The following is a 16741-nucleotide window of genomic DNA, read 5'->3' as shown; positions in this document are numbered from 1 at the left end:
CAAAAGACAGAAACTGCAAACTGTACTACAAATATTCACTACAATCAAGAACACTCATGCACAGCTAAGCTGACATGAATGCGGGGTGGAGAGAATGATGTACTCCCATGTTCTTGGTTTCCCTGACATATGAAAGTAAGGTAGCACATCTTCTCTACTGCAGCTGCTTTCCAGTCTCCAGCTGTCACTTTTCCTGAAATCCTAATTTAATAATTTCCTAACAAAGCTTTTGGCTGTTTTATTTCAAATTCTGCTCCTCCAGAAACACTCACTCTCAGTCTTGTATCTGTTTATGACTATTTTCAGCTGCATCATTTAAGTGCTGCCTAACTGCTTAGACATTTAAAACTCTGTCATGCACTTCCACTGAATCATTAATGTGGCTTTCAGGACATTTTTAACTCTTCCTCAATTTCTCATAAGAACTACATTAGTACATGACATCAGGTAGATAATAAAAATGTTAATAACAAAATTAAGCTACAAAAGTAACATTTTATATGTATTCTATGTACCATATTGATTCTCAACATACAAAAAAGAATTGAGGCTGAATGAGTGGGGTTTAGTAAAAAGAATAATATCCTGATTCAAAACTTGAAACCACTTTCCACAGGGAACTCCCTTGCTGGAAAATTAACAGTAGTCTTAATGTGTCACTCATAAAATATCCCAGATTCAGTTTCAGCAGAGCTGGGAACAACAGCATATATTCTGCAGTACTGGCAAAGAGCAACTGTATTGAAATTACTTTAGTCAAATGCAGTAAATCAGGATAAGAAAGCTCTCTATTCATCTTTCTCTAGCAGAAATATATCTAAGACCACTAGCCACAGCCCCTGACACACTTTAAAAAAGAGACAACATATCTCATCAATATGGAAAGTATCTTCCAATCATGATTCAGAAGTAAGAACTTGCCCAGCTAATGGCTAATAAATTAAAGGTACAACATATTCTATATAAAATCTCCACAAGGCGATCTTTTGCAACAGTACTGAAGTTTGCAGTAGCTGCTGCTGAGAAGGGCGAGGAGCAGTGAGGAATGTAATTCTGGAATCAAAGAGCAACTATTGACATTGCATCTGGGAGCCAGTGAAAGGTTGTGATATTTTCAGAATATGTAAAGGACCAAAGTCAGAATGAGGTCCTGGAACACCTTCAGTTCCTCAAGGGCTGATGAGAACAGTGCCCTCTATACAGAGCAGTAGTTCAGTGATGCCAAAGCAGCCCATAGCCAAAACCAAAGGAGTGGATACACATTTACATTGCTTTATCCTGGCTTCTTTTGAATATGCCAATACAGAAGAAAGTTGAACAAGGGCCTGATTGAACATTTCACCTAGGAGTGGCACAGTGGACTTTAACTAATTAGGTACAAGAAGTATGCTTAGATTATACCATACCTACAAAAAAAAAAATCAATATGAATGGCATGGAAGAACTAAAATAAAAGTTTGCTTTGTTGTGTTGTTTGGTTTATTTTTGGTGCCGTTTTTTAAAAAACACAGTATTCTGGATCAAAAGGGAACTAGAAAGAACAAGTAAAAAAAAAAAACAGTGAAAGAAAAATAGCTTTCCCAAAGGGTGATTACGAAGGTCAACTAAAAAATTTTATTCAGTGAGACAATTGAGAGAAACAGGGTAGCACATCATGAATACATCCGTCCTATAAGCAATAAAGCCTTTTCAAAGTTTGGGCCTATGCACACCCGAGCACAGATATCTGATACAGAATCATAGGATGTTTTTTCAGAGATCAGAGCTATTTAAGAATCACAGTATGTTTAGTTCCTTATGTATTACTGAATATCAGGTTGCATTTTTTTTATGTACACTCAATGATATCCCTCCCATTAACTACAACTGGTCAGCAGTGTTAGACTATGTAACAAGTATAGCTTCAAAGGACTAGAAAACGTTTCTATCTGTGGAACGTTTCTAGCAGACAAGTGGAAGTGAAGAAACAAAAAGAGTAAGCATAATGGGTCCCAACCCATCCTTAGGATTTCCTGCTCCATATTAGTTGTAAATTATATACCAGCTTTCTAGCTAATGAGGCAAAAGAAAATAACAAGTTTTATTTCATTTCAATTTAGCTTTATTTTCCAATAGTAGTAACAAAATATTCCAAAATTAAATATTAGATACCTTCGTATCTATGTTTTTATGTACTTATAATTGCTCCTCAATGTCTAAGTCCTTCTGTTAAAGGATACTGAATGTTTTCCTTTCAGGTCAAGCACTCTAAACAGGATATAATTTTCCCATGCCATAGAAAGAAAGAATGTTCATGAGGAAACTGATGTTTAGAAGATGTTTCTCTTAGTGATTAGAAGGTACCAGTTTAATAGAGAACCATTTTGCATGATGTTTTTGTAAAAAATAAATAAAAAATGAAGATCAAGCTTTTTATGGGATGAAATTCTGTTTGCATTCGGTAGTCATAGCTGACACTTTACCTTTCCTGTAGTCTCTCCTCAGAAATCTGTAATTCTTCTTTTAAGTTTCGATATCTATCTTCCCTTAACAATCTGGTGCCGTCATAGAGGGTCAGTTCTCTGTCATGTATTAGTCTGTTTAAAAATAAAGAATAAGCTTTATCTAGCCTTTGATCACTTTTACATATGCATATATCAACTAATGCTTTTTTAAAACCCACATGGGTGATAGGAAAAAGAAAATTTAAGATGCACCCAGGTGTTGAGGTAAAATAATATGCCTCAGTAAACAGTTTCAGCACACAGCCAGCCAGTCAACCTAGTTTAAATAGATGTGGTAAGAAGAAGAAAAATAATAATTCTGTCTTACCAGTAGAGTGTGCATAAATAGCATGAAACAGCCTGGTTTTTTATACTTGTACCGAGTAATATACTTTCAATTTGTTTCTTGAAGCAATGTATTTCAGTTGGCTGCAGTGATTAGCCTACATACAGACCCACCTCTTACTTGTTTTGTGCAGAAGTTGATTAGATATAATATATGCACGTGTCAAAGAAAACCAGAAAGCAAAGCTAAACTGATTAAAAAGAGAAAACAAGGCAAGTGTAATTCTCTCTTCTAACCTTCTGTGTATACGTGTAAGAATAGAAGGCACAAAATGGTTTTGCTACAACCTGCTTTAAAGGCTGGTGCTGTCCTTTAAGTTTGCAGTATACGATGCAGGAACATGAAATAGCAGAAAAAAACTGACCTGACAGTTGCTTGCTATGTTAATAATACTTACTGTTCTGCAAAGTTTATTTCATAATTCAATAAAGGATAAATTAATGTTCAGAAAAAGTTCTTTGCAATCAAAATAAAGTATGATTTTACATGTAACTGCAATGACTGCGGTTTATTTAGAAGCAGAATGAAAAGTATTTCAAGCATTTTCTGACATCTTGCATTTTCAGATCATTGTATAAATACTTCTGATTTTTAGATTTCCTAAGTTTAGAGTAAAATTGAACTCTTCCTTCAATTCAGAGTTACAGTCGGTACTTACAAAGGGCTGAAATTTCCTGTATTATGCACTTACAAAGAACATGAAATAATTTATTTTGCTTTTAAGTAAAGACTGAACATCACACATTTTATGAAACTTCAATGTTCAGATTGATCTTTACAGTGTTTTTGAACTTATGGAAAATCATATTCACCAAAAGGAACTTTATTTCTCAGTATGCATGTGCTCAATGAACAAATGATGCACAGCCAACTTATCTATGCTCAGATCCTGACCTTTGAAGTACAGCTAGAGTGCCAGGGTTAATTCGATGAATACCATCAAGAATAACAAGCTTTCCTTCCAGGGCAGCAGTAATAAGTGGCGATGGTCTCCAAGCAGTGTCTCCATTAGGAAGCGTATACCTTTGCTGTAGCAGATCTCTAGCTGTCATATCCTGTAAGTATCAATTCATCAGATGAATACATTTATGCTCTACTTTCTGCATTGACAAGTACATGCTTTCTTCTTAAAAAACTGCATACTGTTTTTCCTGAGAATACACCCAAAGAAAATTATCAGGAAATCTTCAGTTGCTTTTCCAAAGAGTATTAGAAATACACACAGAAATCTACACATACACTATGGCAAATAGTCTTTGGAAGTTCTAGACCTGCCAATATCATCTCCTTGAAGCCAGAACAAAAGCCTTCCCCCCTGTCCTTAAATATAATGCAAGCACATGACAACTTGTACACAGCTTTGTGTACAGAAGGGGGCAGCAATTTACACCTAGAACAAACTAGAGTCATTTATTTCATGTAGAAATCACCTGAAAAAGGAAAGATTTCACCTTTAATCTTGAACACAAACCAGCATGATATTCCACCTCTCAGCAGGAAAATCCAGTGGAAACATCAGAGAATAAAAGAGTAAGAAAGAAGCCAGTAACACAAAAAATATCAAAATTATACAGCATCTCACAAAATAATGCTTAAGGGATACATCAAAGCCAAAGGCAAATTCTACATTATCCTTCAGCACACACGTTTTATATGTTCCATTAGCACAGGTAAGCACTAGATCAACAAGACGTAGTAGCTGGTTTGTGACCTGGAAGATGAAATTCCTTCCTCAGGTTGTGCTATGAATACAACCTGAAAGAAGATGAGAAAAGTATTTCCTATTGTAGTTGTAGCTTTTGTATACGTCCTCTTCACAACTATAAACCCTTTGAACTTTAAAGAATAAAAATAGAACACATTACGTCATCTAGCCTGAATCATTTCCTCTTTCTACATTTCCTTAAAAGCCTTAAAATAACAGGACAAAGTCTGGTTCCTTCAGTGCTTCCACATTTGTATAATTTAAAGTCCCACATTTAAATCCGCAAAACCAGGATTATTGTTTGATTTGGTTGAGCTTGTTGTGGGTTTTTTGTTGTTTTTTGTTTTGTTTGTTTTTTCTTTTTTAACTGCTGTGTTTGCTCTTTTCTATTAATGAATTAGACTAAAACCAGGACATGCAACATTTTTATCAAAGCCAGAGAAAAATGCAAGTGTTATTAGGACTTGCATCAGAAGTGTTAATTCAGCAAAGAGTAAATGCTGTATACTGAATATTTGACTAGCACACCTTCTGATAAATTACCTCCAGAGGAATGGAACAACATACAGTATGAACTGATTGGGAGCCTAGTATCCTTATGTAGAATGTCCATTCCAACAACCATTTGAGAAACATGCATTAATTTTCTGGAGATAAACTCAGGAGTGTATTTTGCTGCTAAAAACTTTCTGAAACATAAAATGAATGTTTATATTGTAATTTAAATGTTTGAATGAGAATAAATTTAGTGATGCATTAAGAAGAATCATTTACTAACACACATGAAGTTTGTGTAAAGTATTTGTTTTATTTATCTATTTGGTAGTCTTGTTTATTATTTCTATTTATTTACTCTAAACCAATTTTTAATATACAATATTAAAATTGTAACATTATTATATATATAGTGTTAGAATAACACTGAAAGTCCCTCCCTTTTGAGGGGAGGTAAGAGAGTATAAGAATTATTTTTTCTGCCTTTATTTTGGGAATAGCAATGGCAATGGAAACATATTGCCTTTTGAAACAAAAGGCCTACTTTGATTTGCAACAGTCATTGTAACTTTTTTTGTGCGTTTTACATTAGATTTTTTATTTTATAAAATATCTCATCTGGGAAGAGAGACCACCTTAGGAAAGCTAAGGCACGGTTAGAATTAAACTTGGCTAGGGGTGTTAGAGATAACAGGAAGGGATTCTGCAGATACATTGCAAATAAAAGACTAGGGACAACATGGGCCCTCTCCAGAAGCTATCAGGAGAACTGGCTACCCTGGATTTGGAGAAGGCTGAGGTTCTGAATGAATTCTTTGCCTCGGTCTTCACTGGCAAAGGCTCTTGACACACCACCCAAGTCTTGGAAGGCAGACGCAGGGACTGTGAGAATGAAGACCTTGGACCCACTGTAGAAGAGGATCTGGTTCAAGACCACCTTAAGAACCTCAACATACACAAGTCCATGGGACCTGATGAAATCCATCTGCAGGTCCCATGAAGTTGCTAAGACACTGTCCATCATATTTGAAAAATCATGGCAGTCAGATGAAGTTCCCGATGATTGGAAAAAGGGAAATATAACCCCCATTTTCAAGATGGGGAAAATGGATGACCCAGGGAATTACAGACCAGTCAGTCTCACCTCTGTGTCTGGCAAAATCTGGGAGCAGATTCTCCTGGAAGGCATGCTAGGGCACATGAAAAACAACAAGGTGCTTGGTGACAGCCAGCATGGCTTCACTAAGGGGAAATCCTGCCTGACCAGTTTGGTGGCCTTCTATGATGGGGCTATGGAAACGACGGACAGGGGTAGAGCAGCTGATGTCATCTACCTGGACTTCTGCAAAGCGTTCGACACTGTCCCACACGCCATCCTTGTCTCTAAATTGGAGAGACATCAATTCAATAGATGGACCACTCCGTGGATAAAGAACTGGCTGGATGAGCACACGGAAAGAGTTGTGGTCAATGGCTCAATGTCCGGCTGCAGACCAGTAACAAGTGGTGTCCCTCAGGGATGAGTGTTGTGACCGGTCTTGTTCAACAACTTTGTCGGTGACATGGACAGTGGGATTCAGTGTGCCCTCAGCAAGTTTGCCAATGACACCAAGCTGTGTGGTTCAGTTGATACACTAGAGGGAAGGAATGCCATTCAGAGGGACCTTGGTACGCTTGTGAGGTGGGCTGATGCCAACCTCATGAAGTTTAACCATGACAAGTGCAAGGTCTTACACCTGGATTGGGGTAATCCCAGGCACAGCTACAGGTTGGGCAGAGATTCAGAGCAGCCCTGCAGAGAACGACTTGGGGGTGTTGGTCAACGAGAATATGAACATGAGCCGGCTGCAGTGTGAGCTCACAGCCCAGAAAGCCAACTGTATCCTGGGCTGCATCAAAAGGAACGTGACCAACAGGTCGAAGGAGGTGATCCTGCCTCTCTACTCTGCTCTCCGGAGACTTCACTTGGAGTATTGTGTGCAGTTCTGGTGTCCTCAACATAAAAAGGACATGGAACTGTTAAAACAAGTCCAGAGGAGGGCCACGAGGATGATCAGGGGACTGGAGCACCTCCCATATGAAGACAGGCTGAGAAAGTTGGGGCTGTTCAGGCTGGAGAAGTCTGTGTGCAGACATAGCAGCCTTCCAGTATCTGAAGGAGAACTAAAGGGATGCTGGTGAGGGACTCTTCATTAGGGACTGTAGTGACAGGACAAGGGGTAAGGAGTTAAAGCTTATATAGGGGAAGTTTAGATTGGATATAAGGAATTCTTTACTGTTAAGGTGGTAAGGTACTGGAATGGGTTGCCCAGGGAAGTTGTGAATGCTCCATCCCTGGCAGTGTTCAAGGCAGGCTCAACAGAGCCTTGGGTGACATGGTTTAGTGTGAGGTGTCTCTGCCCATGGCAGTGGGGTTGGAACTAGGTGATCTTAAGGTCCTTTCCAACCTGAACTATTCTATGATTCTATAGGGGAAAAAAGAGCTTAGGACAGAAAACAAGTAGCATAACCTATGTTCCACTCCTTTTAGCAGCTATAGTAATACAAGCCTCCAACCTAGCCATTTTTCATGGCTCACACTACTAATCACGTTCTTGGCAATTATGAGGTGAAAAATCTATGTTCCCTGGTTTTCATGCCAATTTGGACTTGTATTTTGTTAGTATTTCTCAAATAAAAAAATTGGCAGGAATTTGTTAAAAAAAATAATGAGGTCATGCAAAAAAGAAAAAAAAAAAAAAGAAAAAATCCTAGAAACAAAACCATCACAATACACAAACACTAATGATGTGCTTAGAAGACTGTTTTTGGTGGGGAAGAAAACGAACAAATTGCTGGAAAACTGTAGTAAATCACTTTGAATATTGTGTTTTTTTTCCCCCTGAAACTCTGGGAGAAGAAAATGTTTTATCTTAAAAATTTAAACCAAAAGTGCCCCAGCTACAGTCCACAGAGAACTAGCTGGCTGCTGCTTCTCATTTGCTGTTGCTTAACTGCATTAAGAGACAACTTAAAAACAAACCTTTCCTAATCAGGAGGAGCTTCCTTTTTGTCAGCAATTTGCCTGGAATTGCATATAACGAGAAATCCATATAATGATGTCTGATACCACAAATGAGATGGGAATTGTTCTTCGAGCCAACTGTTAGTATAAGGTATGATCTACATGTTCAAAAGCTTTGGGAACCCTTGGTTTAGGTAAATTTGATTTTCACCTCACAACATAAAAGCTTTTAGAGGCTATTTCTGTGAAGTCAGTATAAAGAGCTATGCTTTTCAAACTACTGAAGCCCTTAAATCAACCTCAGATGGAAAGAATGATGAAGCAAATATTAAAACTAAAAGTAAACATAATATATATACATATATATATATAAAAAATTCTAAGATTTCTGCACAGAGGCTGAAGAAAAACAGTGCTATTGCTTCACTCCAAAGAGAAGGGCCACTGCTCATTTTTGTGCTGCAGAAATTATTGGAAAATAAAAATAAGCCATAGAACAAATAAAAACCTCCTTAATTTTAGAAATGGATTTAGGACAATAATGCTGTCTCTCAAAACAAAACAAAACAAAAAAAAACACCATCAAACAAACAAAAAATCAAACCAAGTCAAACCAAACCAAAATGGCAGTTTCTTGTACAAAGTAGAAAAACCTGCTCAATTTACAGTATTATCCAGCTTCTCATAGCCTTCACTGCTGAATTACTGTATAAATTGCTACATTTAACATTTGTTTTGTCATTAAATTACGCCATTAGTTTGCTATGGAAAGCTTATGATGTGTTATTCATATTTTAAGAAAAACAAATACATTCTTAAAATTTACCCAAAGATAACAGAGCTCTTCTACATTCAATGAGTTTAATACACTGCTTCCTGCAAAACTTCTGAGATTATGTAAGGCACTGTACATAGGAAATATCTATACATATAGATACACAAGTGTATCTTACATAGACTTGTCTACACAGGAATTTTTAGTGAACAGTGAGCTCATAGTCATTCATTTGCCTTAGTGATACTGTTTGATATCACCAAAAAAGCCCCTCTATAAAACTCCTCTGCCCTCTGAACTTGATCAAACCCTGGTGAAACCAAAGGAAAGGTTCACTTCAGTGTGAAACACTTCAACCCCCTGGCCTAGATTTTATTTACATAGGAATTACAGATCCCCTCAGGTGTTTACTGAGTAACTAATCTCATTGTCAGCTCTTCTTACGCATTTCCAAAAAGGACGTCTGCTCCTGTTCAACGAAGCCATACTATTTAAATATAAGATGTTGAAAAACAGTGGCCATGTTTTTAATCAAATAATTATCTATTTTTGCTGGTGAGTACCCAGTATTGTACTGTGTGTAAGAGAACAAGGGTTAGGGTATGCCTGTCCTTAAGCAGGTTTGTTAAGTTGCAGAACTCTTTCTCCTGGGATGAGTCAAAACTATGTTCACAGTGACCACTGCAGACAGAAGCATGCAGGCTAACTTGAGACACTCAGTTCTGGCTAAGAAACTACGCACCCATCTTAATATGCTATTGTACAGAAGGTAATATAGGTGCTGCTGGGAATCCAAATATATTACTATGAACATAATATTACATTGGTGAGGTTATGTAGCTTTGGAACCCAAATACGCTCACACCTGGCCACCTTAAAACATAAGAAAAAGGCACAAGTCATCTGTTCAACTTCCATCTATGCAGACACAAGTTCAGAGTCCGTGCCCTTATCAGCTGAAGCCATACAGGGGGAAGGAAAAGCAGTGGGATCCTGTCTGGGGAGGTTTTCAACAGCGCAGGAAAACATAAAATGGATGGTCTTTCTTTTTTCAGCATCAGTAATATTCATTTTTCCTATTTTCTCTCACTTTTTATCTGTTTTAACCCTTCAGCCTCACCACCCATTTCTGTCAGTGTCTCTCCCCATATAACATTGCACTTCCAAAGCAGCTGCCACTGCCATTTCTTCATTTGGAGGTCTCCATGCTGCATGCGAAAAATTTCAAACAACAAAGGTATGGAAGAAAGAGACCAATATACTGCATTAAATCTGATGCTAATGTTCCTCTGCAGCATTGCCTATTATCACTTACAACTGTATATCCTGTGATATTTGGTATATTTTGACTTACAAGGTCATGGGAGACTGTCGATTTCATATTTTATTTGAGAATGTTTTCATTCCTTGGGGTAATGGAGAAAACCTTAAATATGTGGTCTCTACTGTGAAAAGCTAGCAAAGTAATTCTGCTTTCTAATATCGTAATTTTTCAGTTTATGTCAAGAGGTTAAAATGCATCAAGATCTAAGACTGACAATTCTGAGTGACCACTGGCTTTGGGAGACTGCTGTTAAGCATGACAGAGCTTGGAGTTTGCAAAAATATCCCAGTGCTGTGAGGAAGTCTGAAGTACTGCCAGGATGAAATCAAAGGGAAAACCCCCAAATGTACAGCAGCCCCACTATGCCATTTTTACCACACTCCAAGACAACTGACAGCTCCAAAACCTTAATTCCCTTATTATCCTGCATGTCCAGCGCTCCTGGAACCATTACTACTACTCCTATGTCGATCTTTTTAATACAAACTTTACATTTTCTACAGTAAAAACATTCAACCTGCCCTTACTTTTTCAATTACTGTACATTTCATCTTCCAATTCATTAAAAACACAGCTACAACAACAAACTCCTTGCAGCCACCTTCAAAACCCTTATGACTTCTCCAGTTCTTCCATCTTGCCATTTTACCCCATGAATGCCATGACTATGTCAACTGCTTGTGCGTATCTCACACAGAGTTAATGCACATTTCACCCCAAATTCATCTTTAAAGCCACATCTGTACTAAGACACAACATAAACAATTTAGCAACAGTTAGGCTACAGGCAGAAGATTATTGTCTGTTTGTTATAGCACCTATGAATAACAAAGTTAATATTCACTGAATGCAATATGCATATATTATATTTAAACACCACCCTCATTTTATATTTCTAGAATGCAACAGCTTTGAACATGGAACCTTATCTTCTCATCTCTACTGCAACACAGTTGCACTGCACCTGTAATTGTCAGAATAAACAGGAAGATAAAAAAAGGCAGAGAACTTCCATGTGTCAAGCATCACAAAAAATAAGTATGTAAGAGGATATCAGGTTATCTTGACAGAAGAAACAATTAAAAAAAACCTAAAGAAACACACAGAAAAAAAGATTAAGCTTATGGAACATGAGAAATAATGTTAAAAAACTTCCCCACAAAAATAAAACCCTCAATACAATAAAGAAACCATCTACCATTACAATTTAAAAAAAAATAGTGTTGGTTATGGAGAATTTTATTTAAGATTAAACAGCATATGGGGAAAAATTAATAAATAAATAAGAAAATGGAACGACAAAAGGTCTTCTGGAGACATTCAACATGCATGAATTACAACAGTCATCACTCTGACCTAAAGGCAAGAATCATATTCCAAAAGGAGAAAAAAATCCAAAAATGAGAATACACAAAAGATGAAGTATCTTTTATGACAGTCATGCCAAATCACAGAATGAGCTGTCAGTTCTCTGTGGCTATGAGAAAGACCACTCTGTTAAATGATTCTCCTTACATTTAGATTACCTCTCTTACACATTCACAACAAATTCAATAAAACTGAAGGAAAGCACTGTCAGGGCTAGGTTACATTAGTAACACTGTACTAACTATATTGCTGCACAGCATCCCCTCTATTCAGGCCTGCAGTGAGAAGATATTTTAGATAAGCATTCTAACACAGAGAGTAAAAAATGCTCTATAATGACCAGAAAACTGTTATATTTGAAATCTTGCTAACCTTTTTTTTTTAACCATATCATATAGATTAAAAAATATATATATTATATATACGCAGCTCTGCTCCCGTTTTTAAATAACTGAGGGAGAGAATATACAGAAAGAACAGCTGTGTATTATACAACACCTGTGTATTATATTTTAGGTCATATTTAAGGCATAGTTTACTTACCTGGTACAGCATGATGGGTTCTATGCTGTATCCCAGTATATCAGCAAACTCCTTAGCAATAACTGTTTTGCCACATCCCTAAAAAGTTAGAAAGTAATAACTAGGTTACATTCTAAGAAACACGAGGAAGGAAGGAGAAAAGAAATTTCAATTCTTACTTTTCCTCCAATTAAACACATATCTTTAACCATATGGGATTGCATCATTTCTGCCAACAGCTGATCATGGCTGGAAGTCTTTATAAAAGTATCTGATCGAGGATGTTTTTTTAACAGTGCAGTCCCAGCTGGAACCTATAAGGAAAAAAGGAATACAATCAAAATGCTAAATAAGCTACACTGTGATAACTCTAGGCTTTGTGTGGCCTGGGTTACACTTCTCCAAAACTACTGTGGTATTTTGCTGACGATTGTCATCCATCAAACTTACACCTTTCACTTAAAAAATGTTCAATCACACAATTTCTAACAGACAACCTTCTTCACACTTCATTTGTCCCATTTTCATAAAAAAGTAGCAAAATGGAATTACAGCATTGGGGTCTGCAAAGAACTTGAGGCTGTTCCTGCTAGAGGCAAAATATAAAAATCACCAACATTAATTGCTCATCAGAGAAACACGGAAGAGCAATTTGTATTGTAAAATGCTGAAGGGGTTACTCTGACCAGAACTTTGCAGAGTTTCAGCTGTACTCCATGTGAAGGCTCTATTTCCGCTCCCCACTGTAGTCTGGGAACCATTTCATCTGCAAATTCCTTATGCCCTCTTGTTCCCAAAGAGACATTCTGCAGACCTACTTTTAGAAAGTATCACCTACACATCAAATAAAATTAAAAACCTTCTCCTCAAGAAAGAGTTAAATCAGGTCCCTTCAGACCCACCTTTTTCTGACAAATTCCCATTTGCTGCTGCTCTCCTTTTCACTTTGTCATGGTACAAACTCTCTGAGGATACTCCTCACCTCTCTCTGACTCCTACTAATTCTAGACTCTCCAAATTCAACATTAACTTCAAATTTGCAGATCACCATGTTGCATGAAGGCGACCTTATTTCATCACCTAGCACTTCATAAACTTCATCAGAAGAAACTCTAACTACTGTTGATGTGATTACTTTTGTTCTGTTTTCTGAACATCTTCTATCAGAACATTACCAAGCACTCATTAGATTTTATTTGAAGTGTAGACAGACTATTGTCTTTATTATAACAAAAAAGGGAAAGCAGCACCAAAATTATCATAAGTACTCTGTTATTCTAATACAATTAAAAAAGGGGAAATTTAGAGCCTTTTATTTCATCCATTCTTTAGATTTCTGTTAACACAGGAAACTTTAATGAATCACATGTAGGAAAGTATGAATTTATCTAGCAATAAAATTTTGTATATCCATGATTAAATATTATAGTATCTAAAAAATGTGTTACTCTACCAAAATATATTCAGTGCAAATGAGTTTTTGTATGAAGTGTATCAAAATCTCAATTATATAAAAAAAATCATATCTAAAAACATATATAGTTTTATGAAGATACAAATTCATACTTGGAATGTCACTTCTTTTTCACCAATCTGGACAGTTACATCGGCCTTGAAGGGTTTGTTTCCATGTGCAGGTTCTACTTTGGTAATCCTTTGGGGAAGCAAGTGGCTTTTTGAATCCTGAAGCTCAAAACGCTGTAGAATTAGGGGATAAAGAAAATTAATTATTAAATGCAGCTTTCTGGGTTTTAAAACTGCTCCTTCTGAAAACAAGCCCAGAAGTGTATTAGAGTGCTTGCGAAGTCCTAAATCCATTTACTTTACTTCAACTTTCACTTCACATACCTGTGTTCACATTCATGTTGGCCTATACATTTTGCATTTAAAACCAAAGTAAAAAGATTTTACACCATCTACTTTTTCTGACTGTAGTGACAGATGTAAAGTGAAAATGTCATATGGTGACTTTGCCAAGTCTTAGCCTGGCAGAACAAAATAATAAGAGAAACAGATGACAGCCGTTAGCGTGTGTAATAATAGACCACCTATCTCTGCAGGTCATTATAACCAATTGCAGATTTAAACATCTGGCTACCAACAAAAATAACCATCAAACATTATGTTTACTTAGGTCCACAGCCTTATCATACAATGAAAATTGAGGATAACCTGTACAAATTAAGCCTTCAGCATGTTCTGGGTATATCAAGGACAAAAAAGGGGACACTTGTTTTCATGACCCTCTTTTAAGCATTATACTCTATGTTGTATATAGGAAGCATGGAAACCATTCAGAACACCCTGCACAAAGTCTAGTTTGCTAGTGAGGGGGAAGTCAGTCAGGGGGGTTTATGCACAAAAGAGCCACTAACTGAAATTACTGAACTCAGAGAGCCACTTTATTCCAGTGGAAACTGAGTAAATCAGAGAAAATGAGTATTATTCAACTCCTTAAAATCCTTTAAAAAAGAATTTTTTTTTTAAATAGAAATAACCAATCTAAAATAATTCTCAAAAAGCATGTAGTTTTATTACTACTGAGATTCACAGCACTGCCTTCTAAAGTTCAGAAAGAAAACTGAGATTCAACCATATAAACACTTTGGCTCTTCATCACTTTGTAAATTCCCACTCTGGAACAAGAGCCTACAAAAATTTCATGTTTAAACATGAATTTAAGATAAATGATCAGTAAAGGACTGCACCAAATTATATCCTTATTGTAACAGCTGAGTCTACTTCAGATACTATTAAATGTTTAAACAACCACAGAGGACATGAATGGCTACTGAGCAGGATGTCAAAACTGATTCTAAGAAACACTCCAACTATAATTTTGTTAAATGAACCACTCTTATGTTCATTAGTAAATTGCAATATTCTTACTACGTTAACAGCATTTTGGATAGGGCCAAAACTGCTCATACACGAAACTGCAAAGTGCTTGTACACTAAAATCCCTTAATTGTATAGCAATGAAAGAAAATAACTGGTAGCAAGAAAAAGATTATCTACATCAGCAGCTTCTGCATCAACACAAAAGATTTGCAGACAACAGCAGCAGACCTTGTATACAAATATCTTGGGGGTCTAAAATTTCTAAGGTGTTCTTTGGTTTGAGTTTTTGGGGGGTTGTCTGTTTTCTTAAAATGTTGTTGAGGGTTCTGCAGCCAGCCTTTTAGACCCTAAATTAGGATGGTGGAAGAGGAACTGTCTCTGTGAAGATCATTACTGAATATATACAACTTGAATTCACCTAACTGAATTCATACAATCTGAATTCATCACATGTAAGCACATTATCACACTTACACCTGAACTGTAGCAGCAAACAATAATGTTTGTAGCTTTCAGACTAAGGCAAATCTTTTTGACATATTTCTTTATTTAGAATTATGACAGCTAGATATGGCATCAGAGTGTGGCATGAAATGGATGTACAACACATTAAACATACTTCTGCCTGAGCCAGAAACAACTTCCTCCACACAAAGTCCCAGTTGAAAAAATATTTGTGGCTTGGAAGGACAAGTATTGAGCACATTCAGTATCAGAAAGTTTGGGAGGTACTTAAGGGACTCAGTGCCTTAGACTCAAGAGGAAAGAAAAAAAGAAGACTAGGCACCAAAAATAAGGCACTTCGTAATTATCAGGCCACATTCCACACACCTAGAAACATGTGAGAAAAGGCAAACTGTAAAAATTAGAAAAAAAGGAAGAAGAGACATTCTGACTACTTGGAAGTATCTAAGCGATCAGTAATGTCTCAGCACTGAAACCACACAATATGCTGGTGAGGCAGCTGGTCAAAGCAACAGAGAGCTTAAATGAGACTTATTTGCAGATAGCCACTATGCTGAAGCCACAAGACAGCTAAGCTATCCAAAAGAGGCATCCAAAAGCAACTAATCTTTCTTAAAGATGCTCTGCATGGGAAGTAAAGATAATTTTTCATGGAACAAGAGGACTGAAGTGTGTCACAAGAAGCAACCTAAGAACTTGAAGTGCAAGATGGGATAGACAGCGAAGTCTGAACAGATTCCACTACAACGGTATGTAGTGGCATTAAGACCATTCATTAATGCAAAACCCCAAAGATTACAAACTACTCTGGGGGAAATAAAAGGGAAAGATATCATTCCTTAGACCAAAATTTGCAACAGAAATATCTTCCAAGTGAATAAAAGTGTTGACAATAAAAAAGATTCCAGTTTTCTAACTATTCGGCTACTCCCCATGAGAGTGCCTATGTACTCTGAAGACTCCCTATTGCAAGGGAAAGTTTTCAACAAGGAGGTAAGATTAAAGTGTGTGTGAAAATGAGTCAAAAGGGAACAAAGAAGCTTTGACTTGATACAAGATCAAGACAGTAAACACAGAATCAATCAAGGCATGGAAAAAAAATAATCGAGAATGACCTCAGAGCAGAGTTAATCACTAGGATAGTAGGCTAAAAGGGACTTGCTCATTTATTAAGACAAGACAAACCCGATTTATGCTGCTTCTAAACTCTGATGGGAAGATTCTCTTGATTTGAAGGTAAAAGAAAACCACCACCAAACCCAACAGAGGTTGTTTCCAACAGTGGGGAAAAAAGACAGGCAAAAGGCATGTAAGAATTATTTAAATTTTAAAATTTAAAGAATTAAAAAAGCAAACCCCAAAATCTCTGATGAATCTGAAGTGAAATACATTTTATGGAACAATGAGGAGCTA

The 16741-nt window shown here is 36.7% G+C and overlaps 1 protein-coding gene across 1 annotated transcript in view; it reads right to left on the bottom strand.

Annotated features, from left to right (window-relative positions):
- Positions 1-16741, bottom strand: part of VWA8 (von Willebrand factor A domain containing 8) — a 177615-nt gene that overhangs the window by 115728 nt on the left and 45146 nt on the right. The window contains 5 exon segments of the mRNA XM_031045912.2: positions 2463-2576; positions 3724-3884; positions 12044-12121; positions 12202-12336; positions 13589-13720. Of these exon segments, the coding sequence (XP_030901772.2) occupies positions 2463-2576; positions 3724-3884; positions 12044-12121; positions 12202-12336; positions 13589-13720 (620 nt within the window).

Source organism: Melopsittacus undulatus, chromosome 2, assembly GCF_012275295.1.
Source record: "Melopsittacus undulatus isolate bMelUnd1 chromosome 2, bMelUnd1.mat.Z, whole genome shotgun sequence".
NCBI lineage: Eukaryota > Metazoa > Chordata > Aves > Psittaciformes > Psittaculidae > Melopsittacus > Melopsittacus undulatus.
This window is presented reverse-complemented; position numbering and strand designations above follow the sequence as displayed.